The sequence below is a fragment of the Sturnus vulgaris genome, chromosome Z, assembly GCF_052056855.1.
Source record: "Sturnus vulgaris isolate bStuVul1 chromosome Z, bStuVul1.hap1, whole genome shotgun sequence".
NCBI lineage: Eukaryota > Metazoa > Chordata > Aves > Passeriformes > Sturnidae > Sturnus > Sturnus vulgaris.
In genome coordinates, this window is record NC_142283.1 from 47,711,926 (window position 1) to 47,727,612 (window position 15,687).

At 35.8% G+C, this 15,687-nt stretch overlaps 1 protein-coding gene across 1 annotated transcript in view; it reads right to left on the bottom strand.

Moving 5' to 3' along the window:
• The window catches only part of DENND4C (DENN domain containing 4C), a 78,013-nt gene that overhangs the window by 14,054 nt on the left and 48,272 nt on the right, over positions 1–15,687 (bottom strand). The window contains exons 21-30 of the mRNA XM_014871109.2: positions 14,838–14,963; positions 13,836–13,976; positions 11,419–12,566; positions 9,700–9,877; positions 7,944–8,053; positions 5,882–6,057; positions 4,683–4,865; positions 2,953–3,142; positions 1,770–2,015; positions 317–434 (exon numbers count right to left, since the gene is read on the bottom strand). Of these exons, the coding sequence (XP_014726595.2) occupies positions 317–434; positions 1,770–2,015; positions 2,953–3,142; positions 4,683–4,865; positions 5,882–6,057; positions 7,944–8,053; positions 9,700–9,877; positions 11,419–12,566; positions 13,836–13,976; positions 14,838–14,963 (2,616 nt within the window). The remainder of the gene's footprint in view (positions 1–316; positions 435–1,769; positions 2,016–2,952; positions 3,143–4,682; positions 4,866–5,881; positions 6,058–7,943; positions 8,054–9,699; positions 9,878–11,418; positions 12,567–13,835; positions 13,977–14,837; positions 14,964–15,687) is intronic.

Below are 15,687 nucleotides of genomic sequence, written 5' to 3' on the forward strand. Positions count from 1 at the left end.
TTCTTCTACGTGCCTGCATAGCTGTTATCAGATAATGCAGTGAAACATTCAAATCAAGTGAGGCTTATTTAGCACCATGTCTAGAGCAATCAGCAATTCCTCCCATCCTGTAAGTGTATGACATATGATGAGCAGATTAAACCTATTTTCACAACTAATTTGATACAGATTATGTGAAGTATGTAAGGGATTGCAGATGCTTCACACTAAAAAATTATTGTGAATTGATGGGCTGTGTACACTTCAGCCACTATAAACCAACAGTTTCTTTCAATAGTCTCTTCTTCCTGTTTTCGGTAACATTTGTTTTACTTACTGAGATTTCTCCAGGATATATATAGGGGATCCCCTGGCTCTTGGTGGAGATTGATATTGTCCCATAGAAGATGGATGCATACTAGCTTGCTATCTTGAGCAAGAGATGTCAAAGGAAGCTAAAATACATGAGGAAAGGGAATGCGTTTTAAAAACACCAGTATAGTGTTATGTTATTTAAAAACCCTGCTATTTTACTGTTTTTGCAAACAAAGAAGGTTAACTTTATTTAACTTGAATCTAAAAAAGAGGAGCAGATGTTATCTTCTACAGTACACTGCACTCAACCAGAGAAGTCACAAGTACTGCAACACTTAATTACTCTTTTTAGTTTATTCTAATGTATAAAGGCCATTAAGTTTTCTACAGGCATCTGAAGAAAATATTTATGAGTGTATCTGGAAGTATCTTTGTGCACTACACATTGTACTTGATCTGTACTACTAATTTTAACATATTGCAATATTTTCTGACCTTTGAGCACTTTGGTATGCATGGCTACATGTTAGCCTTCCCAAAAAGCAGAAAGAATCTTCATACGTACACAAATGTAAACTATTTATTTTCTATTAAAAATATATGGTAGTCAAAACAACACTTATGTAACTCTTTAATAAAATCAAGTGCCTCTGGAATCACTAATACAGTAAGAATTACCAGGCAAGAAAAACCTACCACTTAGTGTGTCTATTTAAATAATAATTACATGATATTATGTCCGGTCTTGCTGTATTTTCCCTGTTAATGCAACGTGGTTTTCCAGGATGCTTTAGATTTCATTAGTATTGTCTTCAACTACATTTCTTGGAAAAATTTTCTTAGTTCTAGGTGGGTGTTTTTTTGAAAATTGAGGGAAAGAATTTTGAAGTTGAAGTGTGTACAAGTAGATAGGAAAAGACTACTTTTTTTGGCATGCATCAAGTACAATTACATATTCAATTTCAATTTGTACCTATACATAGAAATGATATCAGTTTCAATCTACTCCTTTAAATTAGAAAGGCAAAATATGCAAAAGACAGATCTATTCTACATTCTTGTGTTCTAGTCATGTAGTAATGAAACTCAGTGGAGTTTGAAGAGCAAAACTTATTCTTGGAAGAGAACAAGAAATACAGTCCAGTAACATTAAATATTATAAACTCAAGTGTGTAACTCACTCTATGTGTATGCAATGTATCACAATTTCTTCACAGACACATCTTGTTTCCTATTCTTCAATGAGTCTTACTCTCTGGCTTTTTAAAAGAGACCATGTTGACTAGAATTTGAATACTGTTTTCACAGATCTCCCTTCAAGAACCCTTGTGGGAAACAAATCTATCTACTTGTATTGTAAAAACCCCAGAACGTATATTCAGCTGTTCAGGATTTACTTACCCGGTTGTTTTGAACCAAGCCCTGCAGCTTAACTCACTGTCATACCTGCTATCTAACGCGAGGAAGCCATTTACCTGCACTCCCTCATTGCAGTGTTCAGATGTTAGAATGAGTCCAGGTAAGTTGCTGGGCAGATCCAACCGTTGGAAATACCAGACTAGGTTCCAGAAGATTATTGGGTGTTGATTGATGAATTTGGATGTATGAATCACCTGCTCTCCCTCATTCTCCAACAGTGATTCAAGCTCCTTATGCAGTACCAAAGGGCTCAAATATGGTACAGATACAGGGGCAGGGTTAGGTTGTTTTATTAAAGGATCCTAAAAAAACATGCACAAAAAAAAAGGTTTTGTTTTTTTGGTTTTCTTTATTTGTTTTGGGGTGTTATTTCTTTGTTTGTTTGTTGTGGGGGGTTTTTGTTTGGTTTTGCTCTCATATTGTTACTAAATCAAATAAGGTATTTCTTCCAGAAATACTTTTCAGGATTACTTGCCCTGGAAACCTTCATTGTAGAGTTTCTTTTGACACTTGGAAGAAGCCTCTGGAGCTACACAATAACTTTAACAGTATCAGCAGTTTTGAACTGCTGGGGATTTCTTAATTTTAAAGATTGATCACCTGGGCTTTCTCTATTATGTGAACAAGAAAACAATGCTAATTTGTTATAACTTGTTCCTGATGGTGCAGTTTCAAGCTATCTAAGCTGGTAGCCAGTACAAAGCTGCAAGCCTGCAGCAATGCAAATTGAAGAGAAATGTCAGTAATTCTATCAGCTATGGAACTGAATCATGACTTCACATGTTAAGGCATCCTCTGGAAAATAAGAAGTACCAAGAGAGGAGAAACAATTTTTTTCACAAGAAAGGTAAGAGTCTCAATACTGCCTCTTAGCTTCTCCCCAACAGAATATATGGAAGGAGTGTAAGTAAATGCATAGAAACAGAATAAACTTTCACTCTTGCAATGTGTTGCACTGTTGTGTTTAGTCAGCTGCCTTACTACTGAACTTCCAGTTTTAGAAAGACAAAGAATAGCTTTATTCTGTTAGAACATTTCAAATCAAGTAGAACTGTTCATTTGACAAGTAATGGAAAAGTCATTTTAGATTAACTGAAATAAGATTTTTTTAACTGTAAAAAGGTGTAAATATGCTTGGCCACTCCCATTCTCCAAATGGACAAGAATGCTAGTAGTAGAATATTAGTAAGTTCACCATCTTAAATTTCTCTCAACTGAATATGCAGCTTCTAGACTTACCACAGCTTCCTGCAAACTATTTGGAAGACTAACGGTTGAAAAGCCATGAGATGGTCTCTGGGAGAGATCAATGTTTTGCAATGGACCTCCCACACTGTGGCTCCGAGTCAAGGACACTCCCCTTTTTGGTGGATTATTGGCATGTGTCTTCATGGCTGTGGGATCTGTAGTCTGTTCTTCTGCCAAATCACTGTGTGAATTTTAGAAGAAAATATGCTAATATTTCAGCATTTCTATGGCAACAGGAAGGAAGCAGAGAAAGGCTGCCAAGTGAAAATCCCAAACAAATTTTCTCTATTAATAAGAAATTGTATTTTCCCAGTTAGCTCCATTGTTTAGGGAACACAGAACAAAATGCTTCTCCGACCAGTATAAACATCTCTTCAGAAAAGCAGTTAGGTATAACTTAAGATATTAATCTGAAAGCACTGCAGTTCTGTACAGAAACCACTGCTCTTGTACAGTGTACTCTCGCTTAAAAAACCAGCAATCCAAAGTTTTGCCAATCTATGACGATTATCTTCTTTTGACCATGCTCATCTTTATTCTCTCTTCCCTGTATGTTTTAGTGTCATAAACAGAATAACACTATAGCAGAAAGCAATTTAAAAATTGCATGCCTAAGTAATAATAAAAAAATTATGTCAAACTCATCCAGCAAGCTAATTTAAGTAAACTCAGGCTTGTCAGATTTAATGCACACAATCAAGACATTTTCAGATCTGGGAATATTCGTTCTGTGCTCCTTATAATTATAATGGATATAACTATATTAACTACTATAATGTGTAAAACTACTGAAGCTTCAACTACAATATAGAAGAACAAAGTGAAACAGAAATTGTCTGCTTCCATATAATCTGCAGAGAGAAGAGATTATTTACAGGTGACTTCCAGTTCTAAATTTTACTTTGGTTAAAAATACATTGTCATCAAAACTAAGATGTTAACGTAAGCAATACCACCTTTAATTTTTAGTGTATTAACACTAACTACTATTGCACTGATTAACTTTTAGTTGTCTGACACAGGTATTAGGTCATTACTCTCGAGCACTTATATTCCAGAATTTCAAACGAATGATGATTAAAAAAACCCCAAACAATTACAACAAAATGTAACCAATCCCAGCAAAAAGGTCACAATTCATAGCAGAATTATTTCAGTTCTTCCCTGGTCCAACATGACACCTTCTCCTTAATGCTTTTTTTCCTCAAACTGTTTCCAAAGTGATATTGTTTTTCAGAGTTTCAGTTTTACACAGGTTTTGTCATAGAACACAAGCCCTGCACAAGTCTTGAGTGCTCCCAGAACTTTCTCTCAAGCAAAATGTTCCAGGAAACGGACTTATTTTTTCCCATAATATAGTGTCGTTCTCATTAATCATACACACAAGGTAAGAAGAAGCAATGCTTGAATTTCTGTGTGAGTTTAAATAGTGATTGGGTTTTAACCACATTGAGTAGAGGTTTTACCTACTGACCAACAGCAGATGGACATGAAGTTTCATTTCTCTATCTGTATCTCTAGAACCTATTCACTTGGTGGAATGAGTTTACTTCAAACTGGTAAAAGCATGCTTAAAACATGCAAAAAGTGAGGAAGGAAAGAGATGATCCACAAGTTACAACTGTACTTTATACACATTTGGTATAAAAACCAGCCTTATCCTTTATAAGTACGGAACTACTGATGCATTTCTGACAGAATTAAAATCCTGTTTAACCTACCCCTGCTCAGCTGAAGAGCTGGTTTCTTCAGCTATGGTGTGGCTGGACTGGAGGTGATCTGAAAAACTGATCAAGTCAGCAACAGCTGGACTGGTCAACAGTTTCTGCTCCAGAGGATCTGTGGTTAATGGAAGGCTGCCACTCTGTAAACTATCTCCTGAGGTACTTTGCTTCAAGAAAAAGCTAGTTACAACATGAATGGGAGGGAGAAAAATATGAAGGTAAAAATATAAGGATAAAATCATAAAGTTATTATTTTCTACATTTACTTTTCAAAAGTAGCAAATAAAAGAAACAACATTTAAAAGCTCGACAACAGGACATAAATTTCATCCTACTCTCACCTCTGTAACTTATACAGGCAGAGTAAATTAACACGTAGAGAGATTTGATCGGCAAAAGAAGACATCCTACACTGGACATAAATAATTCCAAGTGACCTTAGTTTGTCATGGTTTCAAATCAGCAACAATGTATTAATAGGTGACACATCACTGAAAATGGTTGCTATTGTAATGTGACATTACAAATTAAACGATCATACACCATTGTAAGCACATGACAACATGAATGTGTCTTGCTTGCTGAGCCTCTGAAGTACACACTTTGCAGTTAATACAGATGTTCAATTTCTGCATTAGAGAACACTAGTGGAACCTCTGTTTCACAGCAATAAACACCACAGTGAGAACTGGAACTTAATTTTAAGTTCCATTTCTCACAGTGAAACTAAAAGAGGCTAAAAACAGTAAGCAGAGAAGCTTAAAATGGAGAAACAATAAGATGGAACATCTGGAACTAAAAGCTGCTAGCAAACTTGGTCAGGGAAAAATTCTTTGCTCAGAGATTTTAAAATCTCTTCATATGCTTTTATAAAGTTTAAAGTCCATAGGCTTTGTTTTAACATTGAAACAAAATGAAAACTGACTTAAACCTTCCGTACAATTATGCTTACAAAGAAAATACGAAACAAGAAAGGGATAAGAAGGCAACCATTTCATTGGATTTTGGCTGTTTTACAATGCAACCCAATATTTTACACAACTTATGATTTCCTTCAGTACAATGAGGACCACTGAATAGGCAGTAACATTCTAGCATACATCTAGATGGGGAAAGATATCAAAGATCCTCTTGTGATAAATATAACCATGCACAGGTACAAAGGCAGGAACGGAGTATCTATAAAATGCACTGACCTTGCAGAGCCACGCAGGTCTTTAAACTCAACATGAAGCAAAGGTAGGAAGGTACTTTTACAGAAAGGGCAGGTAGTGTTCAAGTTTGAGTCATCTGCTGTCCACCCAGCCATTATTTCTTCATCATAAACCAAAGCATCACAAGCTCTGCATTGAGAGCAGCTTGACATCAAGACCTAGAATAGGAAAGAATTAATATTATCAGGGTTCTTTTACAATTGTTTTTTATAGGCTTAGTACCCATAAAAGTTTAACAGGTATCAGAAGGTCAGTAGGGAGAAATGAGTTCACCACTTCTGTCTCATTATACCACCATAATTATCTCATCCACATTAACTTTTACCTATGAAATTAAGACATTAATAATTTAGTTCTGACAGGGAAAAAGCATTACCCTAAAAGTCTACTAATTTAGCTTTGCAGTTGCTTGCTTCTATGAAGCATATACAAATTATATATAAATTATATACAAATTGTTCTGAATTGTATATAATAAGTAAGTATAAGAATAAGTAAATGCATGTCTACTTATCCAAAAGAGGAAAGAAATCTCACAAAACCAATCAAACACAAAACCTTTTATAATAGTGTAGTGTGTTGACCCTGGCTGGATGCCAGGTGCCCACTAAAGCCACCCTAGCAATCTCCCTGTTCAAGTGAATAGGGGAAGAAAAATATGACAAAAGGCTTGCCATTTGCTCTGTCAGACATGGGGGAAAGTTCAGGCAGCTCCTCTGCTACCAAATCCTTACCATACCAACCCAATACAAGTGGAAAACCAGAATGTTGTGTCTTTACCTAATAGAAGTCTCACCACTAAACTAGATAGAGAACTGGAGAAAAGATGGTAAAAGTAATCCTGTACTAACTGAAGAATGGACTATACACCTTGTTCCTCTTACTTCATTTTTTTCAGTCACATGGATGAAAAACCACAGAAAAAACAGCATCAAACACAGCTTCTAATAAATTTTAGAGCCCATATAATTTAGCTACTCATTACAATGACATTTTTTACTATGCTATACCCTTTTATATAATATACCCTTCTGCAGTGCAGAAGCTCGACAAGCCTAGACATCTAGAAAATGAAACATAAATGAAAATTACATAGGATCTAGCAAAATAACACTGCAGCTGAAAGAAAAGCAATCAAGGCAAATGCAGTGACCACTTTCTATGTATCTGAAATCTGAAAAGCATCTACAGGTAATAACTGAAACAGAGAACCATACTAAAACATTATTTAATTTGGTTTGGCTGGGATAGAGTTAATTTTCTTGTTAGTATTCTTTATAGTCCTGTGTTTCAGACCAGGTAACCAGCTCCATGTTAACTGATAACACTCCAATATCTTAGTTATTGCTGCACAGGGCTTTAAACATCATCGTGGACTTTTTCATTATGTGCACAACTCAGCCAGGAGGCTGTGAAAGGACACAGCCAGGAAGCTGACCTCAGCTGACCAAATGACACTGTGAAACGACATAAAACTCTATGTTTTTCCAAGGTAGTTCTTCCTTGAGGTGTCAAGGGTGCTGACTGATCTCTGCATTACTGTGGTTTTTTTGTTGTCTCCCTCTTTTTAATTTTACCCCAAAATTCATGTATTAAATTGTCTTTATCTCAATCCTTAAGCTTTTTTCTTTTGCCCTTTCAATTCTGTCAACCATTTAAAGGGGATTAAGAAAATACCTTTGTGAGGGCTTTGGTGCTGGCTGTGGTCAACACATCACTATTATTTAGTAACAACTAATTTTCATAAGGAAAATTAAATCTAAAACCCCACAAAAATTCTGTTTCATCTTAACTTCTCTTTCACTTCAAGTGTTGACCCTTCCCTCAACGTATTTTTCTCTATATATGATGGATGCATGAAAGTATTTAAGACATTCTTCTTCTTAAAGCTGCTGTCGCACTCCAAGCTACAAGTATTAAGCACCTCTGCAGCAGAAACAAGTAAAATTGTTTTGAAAAAAACAACCACAATGCAACTAAACAAGTAATTAATACAGTACTATTGACTAATTATAGCTTTCATCTATGAGTTCATTAATCTTACCTCCATTGCATAGTTCTGGAAAATGCTGGATAAACTAGTATTATGTGAAGAGCTGTGCTCTGATTTCTCAGAATCTAGAACTTTCATACTTTTTGGGAATGAAACTTCACCTGGACAAAAAGAGTCATTTGAGTTTTATATTCAAGCAAAGAATAATTAATCCAATCCCCAAAAAATAACTGCTGTTCAACCAAGGAAAGAAAATTGTACCAAAAGATCTCCAAAGATACAAGTATCTGTAATCCACTAACATAACAATTACAATACAGATAAATAAAATGTTTGTGATTAACATTTCAAGGTTACTTTCCTAACAAAATAAATTACACATGAGTAAAAGAAAAACACAAACAAAAAACAGACTGGCAAAGAGCAGCAAGATTGTTCAATGTATATTGACCAGGTCAAAAAAGTTAATTATGATTTCTTGAATAATACATCCATATGTAAATAGCAAATGTAAGGGCACCACCAGGTGAGGCATATGATACCAAAAATGCCATTACTACACTTATATTTTCCCTGATTAACACTGCACTAAATCAAATATTCTTTCTTTGGTAATGCTAGCTTTTATGGTTATGAGCATTGTCGAGGAAAAGGGGAAAAGGAGTTGGAATACATTCACCAGAAGGAAGTGGTTGGAATCACTCCTAGAAGGCAAAATTATCAAAATTATTTTTTTTACAAGCCCAATTTTTTCTATTAAAAACATCACCACCAGTATCCCCACATCAAAAAGAAGGCCCCTCTTTTCTCACCTCAAGATTATGTTTGTGAACAAATTTTATATACCCTGTTGGCTGCCACTCTTTATGGTTAGCTCTTATAACCCTCCTAACTAACTCGAACTAGAAGGTATCTTGTTAAGATTTTGTGAAGCAAGGCCACCTTATGTCCAGTACACAAGATAGCTCTTCTTGATGCAGTCCTCTCTTGATGCAGACAACTTTACAATATTTGCATCACTGAAGTATTGTATTGCTAAAAGACCTAAACCAACCCCACAGCTGTTCAGAAATACATATTTTTTTCTCAAACTAAGAATCAAATCCAACTGAATTGAATCTGAACTGAAAATTACTAGATTTATTTAATCCAGTTTTACATCTGGCAAGGAGAAGGGAAAGACAGTTTGCAACAGGCTCACAGTCATCAACTATTTACCCACGTAAGTTCAAATCAAGTATGCATACAACACCTCATATTCCATGGTAATGATGAGTAACTTCTGGTGTGTATTGCTTTATGCCTTTTGTGCACATGGAACTATGGGGCTGTTCTGTTGGTTTGGTTTTGGTTCGTTTGCTTCTTTACTCCTTCAAATGATCTGTCTCTGTTAGTTATCTAAGTACTTGCAGTTCTCAAACTTCTTAGCTTTTCTGTATCAATATTTCACTATTAATACTTTCAATGGTCTTATATAATGAACTTTACATGAATGAGCAGGTGTTTCTTGTATAACTAGTTAGCAATCTTCCTATCACATACAGAGGAAGTATTTTTATCATTAAACTCCTGCATATTGTATCAGCTTTTTATACATTCAACGAAGAGAGAAGCATTAGCTACTTGCTACAGCAAGAGAAGTGTATAGAATGGAAGTAAAAATTTGCTTGCAATTCTCTTAAGGGATTGAAATAATTTCACATTATCATAGCTTCCACTGTTTCGAGTGATTTCACATACAACAGTTTTTCCTGTTTATTGTATTATAATCAAGTTATCAGGGGAAAACAAAGCCAAATCATCTCACCTGTACTGTAATGCTGTCTTCCAACATCTCCACCGCTGCTGCTACTGCCAAGACTAGTAGTGCTTTGTGTAAGCTCATTTCTATGTAGGCCGGGGACTCCAGTTCTTGATGACAGATAATCTCCTAAAATATTATCTTCAAAGCCCACAGGGAAGTTATAGTCTTGATGGCTTTCTTCCTTTAATGCAAGAAGAAAAAGTAGCATTTTTGAGTACTTCCACATCCATTATTTGACTTCCATCTTTATCCTAAAGAATAAATAATTAAACTAGCAAATTAAGATAAATCCTGATGTAAAAAAATATCAGATGTAAGGTAAATCCATGTAGCCTCAAAAAGTCCAGATATTGGACAAAGCAGAAGGGTATTAAAAAACTGATAAACTGAGTGACAAAACAATAGGGATATAAATTTCTTCATTACAGGAGAAACTGGAAAAGTGATGCAGAACAGTGATTTGTTGGACATTACACAAAATGAAGTAACTGTCAGAAAAAAGGTTCAAGTTAAAGTCTTATTTTCAGAACTGAAGACAGGAAGGAAACATACCAGCTGAAACGATACAGCAGTAATGCAGTCACCAAAACACAAGATGCAACAAGGTACAATAATTAGGATATTAAAAAAGTTAAGTTAAATAAATAAAATAGGAGACAATGAAAGGATGCTTGAAGAAAAGTGAAATAAGTCACATCTTTGGAATTATGTGCCATTAAACAAAATTCTATGCAACTATTCTAATAGAAAGGCACAGAAGAAAACACAGATCATAGGAAAAAATCTCAGGAAAGAAAGCAAGGCAGCAAGATCTCATTGTCACAGTCAACATCTGGTTAAAAATTAAGATTTTTTATTTATTTATTTAGTATTAAGAGAACCCATTAGTAGTGTCAGTTAAATTTGTTTCACGTAGAAAAAAAGTCAAAGCTCTCTTCCCCTTCTCTATCTTTTAAGAAGGCTGGGCAAAGAAAGGAGAATTTGCAAAAGACAACAAGAAGCTATTTTAATAGCCTGAAGAGGAGAGAAAAAAGATCCTTAAAACCAAACACCAGATTGAGGGATTAACTGGATCAAGGAGAGGCCTTTCTAACTGAGAAAACTGTGTTTGAAGGCACAATAACAAGACGTAACAAGAAAAAAGAAAGTTACAATGTTCATCCCTCTATATCTTCTTTCATTCTTGTCGTTATTGTATGAAATGTTTCACTCTGAAAAAACACACTGTTCATCACGGAAGAACCATAACATTTAGTTTCCAAATTCCTGGTAAGTAAATTTACTAGGTCTCAGGCTGTACCTTATTACTTTCAACTTTGACCCTCACCCACCTGACTTCCTCGGTTTGTACTTTATTTTCACAACCTAGTTTTCTGAAGTAAGACAAGGCAGTATGGCATCATTCAAGTAAGTACATAAATTTGTACTTACCAGGGTTTCTTGGTTCCGTTTCTTTACATATAAATAAAAACATAAATAAATGGGAGAATGTTGAGAAAAAAACGCCAAAATCTACTGCTTTGAGACCATCTAATTTGCTTTTATCTGAAAAGTGGGTTTTTTTAATGGCAAGAAAAAACACCACAGATAAAGTGTAATTTTTATTAGCTCATAAAAGTCAATACTTAATAAAAAATACCATCTAGAGAAGCAATCTTCTGGACATAGAAGTTAGCTCTCTAATTTTGTGTCTCCAAATTTTTAATACTGAAAAACACTTACCTCATCATCTGAGTAACTATACGCTGATGTTACAACTCCCCACATCTTACTGGCCACATTGGCAGCCTGCTTCATGCCTGATCTCAAAACATCCATTTTTGGTCCAGACAGTATATTGTCTAACTTCAGATTGGATAAAGTTGTTACAACAGTTCCCAATGAGCCATGTGGAGAAGAACGGCCCAGTCCTGTCAGAGACAAAGACCGCTCCTTTTGAACTTGTGTTTGAGTTTGTTGCTTTGATCGTCCAGTGAATGTTTTGGATCTGGAGACAGAAGGACTTCTTCGATTTTCATAACACTTGGAGGATGGCAGGATGGGATCCAAAGGCAGGCTTGACCTCCTTTCTTGGGAGTGACTAAGTGTACCAGAAGCTTCTGTTTCCGTAATCGGCTTGTGCAGTTCCATGCTGGGAAACTTACTACCCAATGGGTTTTTCAAATTCATATAGCTCTCTATTTCATCTGCCAAATTACGTGCTGCAACTGGTGACATCAGCTTTTCCCCAGGTTCTGGATAACCTGGTTGTGTGCTGTCAGTAGCTAGCAAAGACAGAGGGTCCAAGCCTACTTCAACATCTTCCCTCTCGATTGGCTTAACCACTCCATAAAAGCTATTTCTTTTAGCAGTTGCATCTTTGGTTTCTGGTTTCTGGTTTTTAGACTCAGCTGACTGTTCAAGATTCATGTCTTCCGCTGTGGTCAGGTTTCCATCTCTTCCATTCTCAAGATACTCCTGCCCTTCCCCAGGTTCTTCCAGCACTGGTGAAGACCTATGTTCTAGGTCCCAATCACTCTCAGTCACACCACTCCAAGCACCACTTATGTCAGAAACCTGCTGATCAGTGATATTTTTAAAGCTGTGGGATTTATTCATATGAGAGGGTGAAGTTTTGACTCCAGATAAAGCTGCTGTCAGGATCTTGGCATCTGCTCCCATCATTATTGCTATTTCTTTAGAATGCAAGTCCAAGCTGCCTTTTTTCAGCAGCATTCCAGCTCTGCTTTCACTGCTGAAACTGCAGCTTCTCTCTGAAAACAGCTTTTGCCTCTTCTGTCTTTTTTCACTTGTCTTCTTAGGAGAAACATCACCAAAGACTGTATCTTCGACTGAATCCTGAGTTATGAACAGTGGGCTAGAAACAGTATCTAAAAGAGAAAATGTATTAATAATAACGTATCCATATCTGCCAAAAATGCTTGTTTCTTGAAACCATGTGAAGTCTCCTTACATAGAGGAAGCTGGGAGTACCACAATCCCAAGATACCCATTAAGAAGTTACACTAGCATGAACACATTATTTCACTGTGAAGACATCCTGCAGATCAAAAGCCATCTACTATTTGAAGTCAAAGCTGTTTATGGGCTTCTACCTCCTTTCCCTGTGCCAACATCCAGAGAGTAAGTATTGTATCTGTGAACTAAAGGAAACTACAATTTTAAGTAAACGTTCCTCTGGTTGGTTTTGATTTTTTTCCCCCAAGAGCTACATTCTAGATTTAAACATCAAACTCTATAGTTCATTCTGGTTCTGAAAAAACTATCATGTGTGTCTGCCCATAGAGATGCACTATTTCATTTATGACACAGTGGTATATTTAGAAAATGCTAATTAAGTTTAGCATGTGGAAGATATAAACTAATTTTATAAATATTAGCTTAAAGTAATTCCTATTTCCTCAGGGTAACTGTGAATATTTACTACCTAGATAGCTGTGTTAGCTAGGTTAAAACCTCTGTTAAGTATGGAAATTTTACTATATTAGGACCTCAAAAGAAGACCTGTTGTACCATATCCATCTGCTGGAGGATGTTTGAGTCTCACACCAATGCTGCTTCTTGGCTATCCATCAGTTCTCATAACTGCGTGCCAAAATGTTCCAGGCAACTTCTTACCTAGGACTCCATTCTGTGCTATCAAGCCACACTGAAACTGGACTACTTCGTCTAGACATAAATGCAGAAAAAAAATGATCCCCAAGATTTGGCTTTTATAATATTCACAAATCTTCCTCATCACAAATCTTGAGATAAGTAAATTGTATGCAGCACAAAGACTACACACATTGTTCCTACATTATAGATTGACAATGTAAGCTTCAGGAATAGAGACTTGTCCGAGATCAGCAAGGTTTAGGTGACAAAGTAAAAAGTGGAAACACTATTTCTCTTTATTTCCTAGCATATTAGTGAAACACCCAGTGCAGTGCAGGGAAAAATCTTGTTTTTCAGCCTTAGAATCCAGAGATTCCTTCTATGACACCTGTACAGGATAATGGCAGAACGCATACATTGTGCGAGACATCTGCACCTTGAACAGAAGTTTTGTTTCTTTTCATAACACGAAACAGATTGCAAAACACTACAGCACAACAGGGTGAGGACTTTAGCAAGCTCTGCTTCACCCAGCGACTCACCATCACTGCTCTTCCTTCCACTGCTATCAAAAATGCCTGAAGGAACTTTCACAATACTGTTACCCCAAGCAGGTGGATCAGCTGGGCTTGGAGTTTCTATATTCAGCTGTTGCTTTTCATAGGATTTTTCTGCAGAAATCTCTGCAAGAAAGAGAATGTGAACGTTAGTACATATATAGATACAGATAGATACATACATACATACTTACATACATACATATATAGATATAAATTTAAGGTTTAACTCAGTAATTATTTGCACTGGTATGTAAAACATAAACTTCATCTGACGCCTTTTGTAATAACAGACTAAAGGATCAGTCCTACTAGGTACTGAGCATCTCCTGAAAGCAATACCCAGAAAGGTTATAGCTGCCAGCATTATGCAGAGAGTGCTTAGATGTTCACAGGGTTACAGCATTTGTCAATTTCTCCCCCATAGTATTTTTTCAACTAACCAAAACAAAGCAGAACAGATTTACATGCAGGGCTATTTGTTTAATGAGAGCTTTAAAAGCCCTAACTCACATAAAGGATCTCATAACTCAGATATGAAACAAATTCAGTAATGAAAACAAAAAAATACAGAAAAACTAAGGGCAAAATTTAAACAGAAGACAGGAGATGACCATAAGGCCGTCTATAGCTGGGAAGCATTTGTAAGAAAAAGTAGTTCCTTTTATTAGGTCAACAGGTACAGCTAAAAAAAATTGTCAAGATTTTAAATAGATAAATGAGAGGAATGGAATGTAAATTACTGCTTACCCAACATTTGTCCCATTTTTCCATCTATATTAAGTTAATCTAATAAAAGGTTATTTCTACCTATACACATTCCACTGCTATAATTTCGGGCACAGAAGTAAAATAACTATATTAAATCTGTTGTATTCTGAGCCTTGGAACACTATTAATTCAATGCATTGGGTGTCTGTGGTAATCTTATGCATGAAACACACGTATTTCCAAAAGTCTTCACCAACATAAACACGCATACTTAACCTTCTATTAAGTCTTCAATGTGAGAAGAAATATCTTTCTCAACTTCTGTTTCAGTTGCAGGAAGACTATCCTCACCCTCTCCCAAAAGTTCATCCTTGGATCTGTTACCCTGGTCTGACTGACCACCTGTTAGAAGAAATACAAACACATGCTTCAAGTTAGTTTTTCCTTCCTAAATTTGTTTATCAATAAGAAAATAAAGGATCTGAAATTTACTTGTTTCACATGTTGTCTCTCCAAAAAAGTTCATAGTAAGATCTCCAAAATATTGAATTTCTGGAAAGATCTACGCAGGGATGATAACACCAGAGATAACTAGGCTATACCAATCCAAATTTACTTTGCTAACTATATTAAATATGAGTTATTCCCCTAGATACACTGTGGTGACTATTTTTAATGCACTGTATCTGCTCTCATTCCTTTCCTATCACATTAGCATGAAATATTTAACTGCTGGGTAGGCTAAATTCTCAAATGTATTAACAAAATAAATTTTGACAAGCACACCCATAATTGAGCAAGCTTCAAACAGTGAATACAGCCCTAGAAAAAACCTGTACCATAAACTGTGCTATATCTTTGAACCAAAGTATGCCAAAGTATAAACTGTAATTGAAAAAAAGAGTAAAACTATAAACATTTTTTAAAAAGTCTGTTCCTCTGCTATACCAGTTAAACTTGCCAGCTGTAACTCACTATAAAACCAAAAGTTTACAGTAATCAAAGAAGTCTGTCACATGAAAAAAATCCAGAAAGTCTCTTTTCTCTGTTATTTTTATCTGAAGTGCTGCTGCATGTGCTAAAAGACAAAAATACTATGTGGACATATTTCTCAGCAACATGTCAA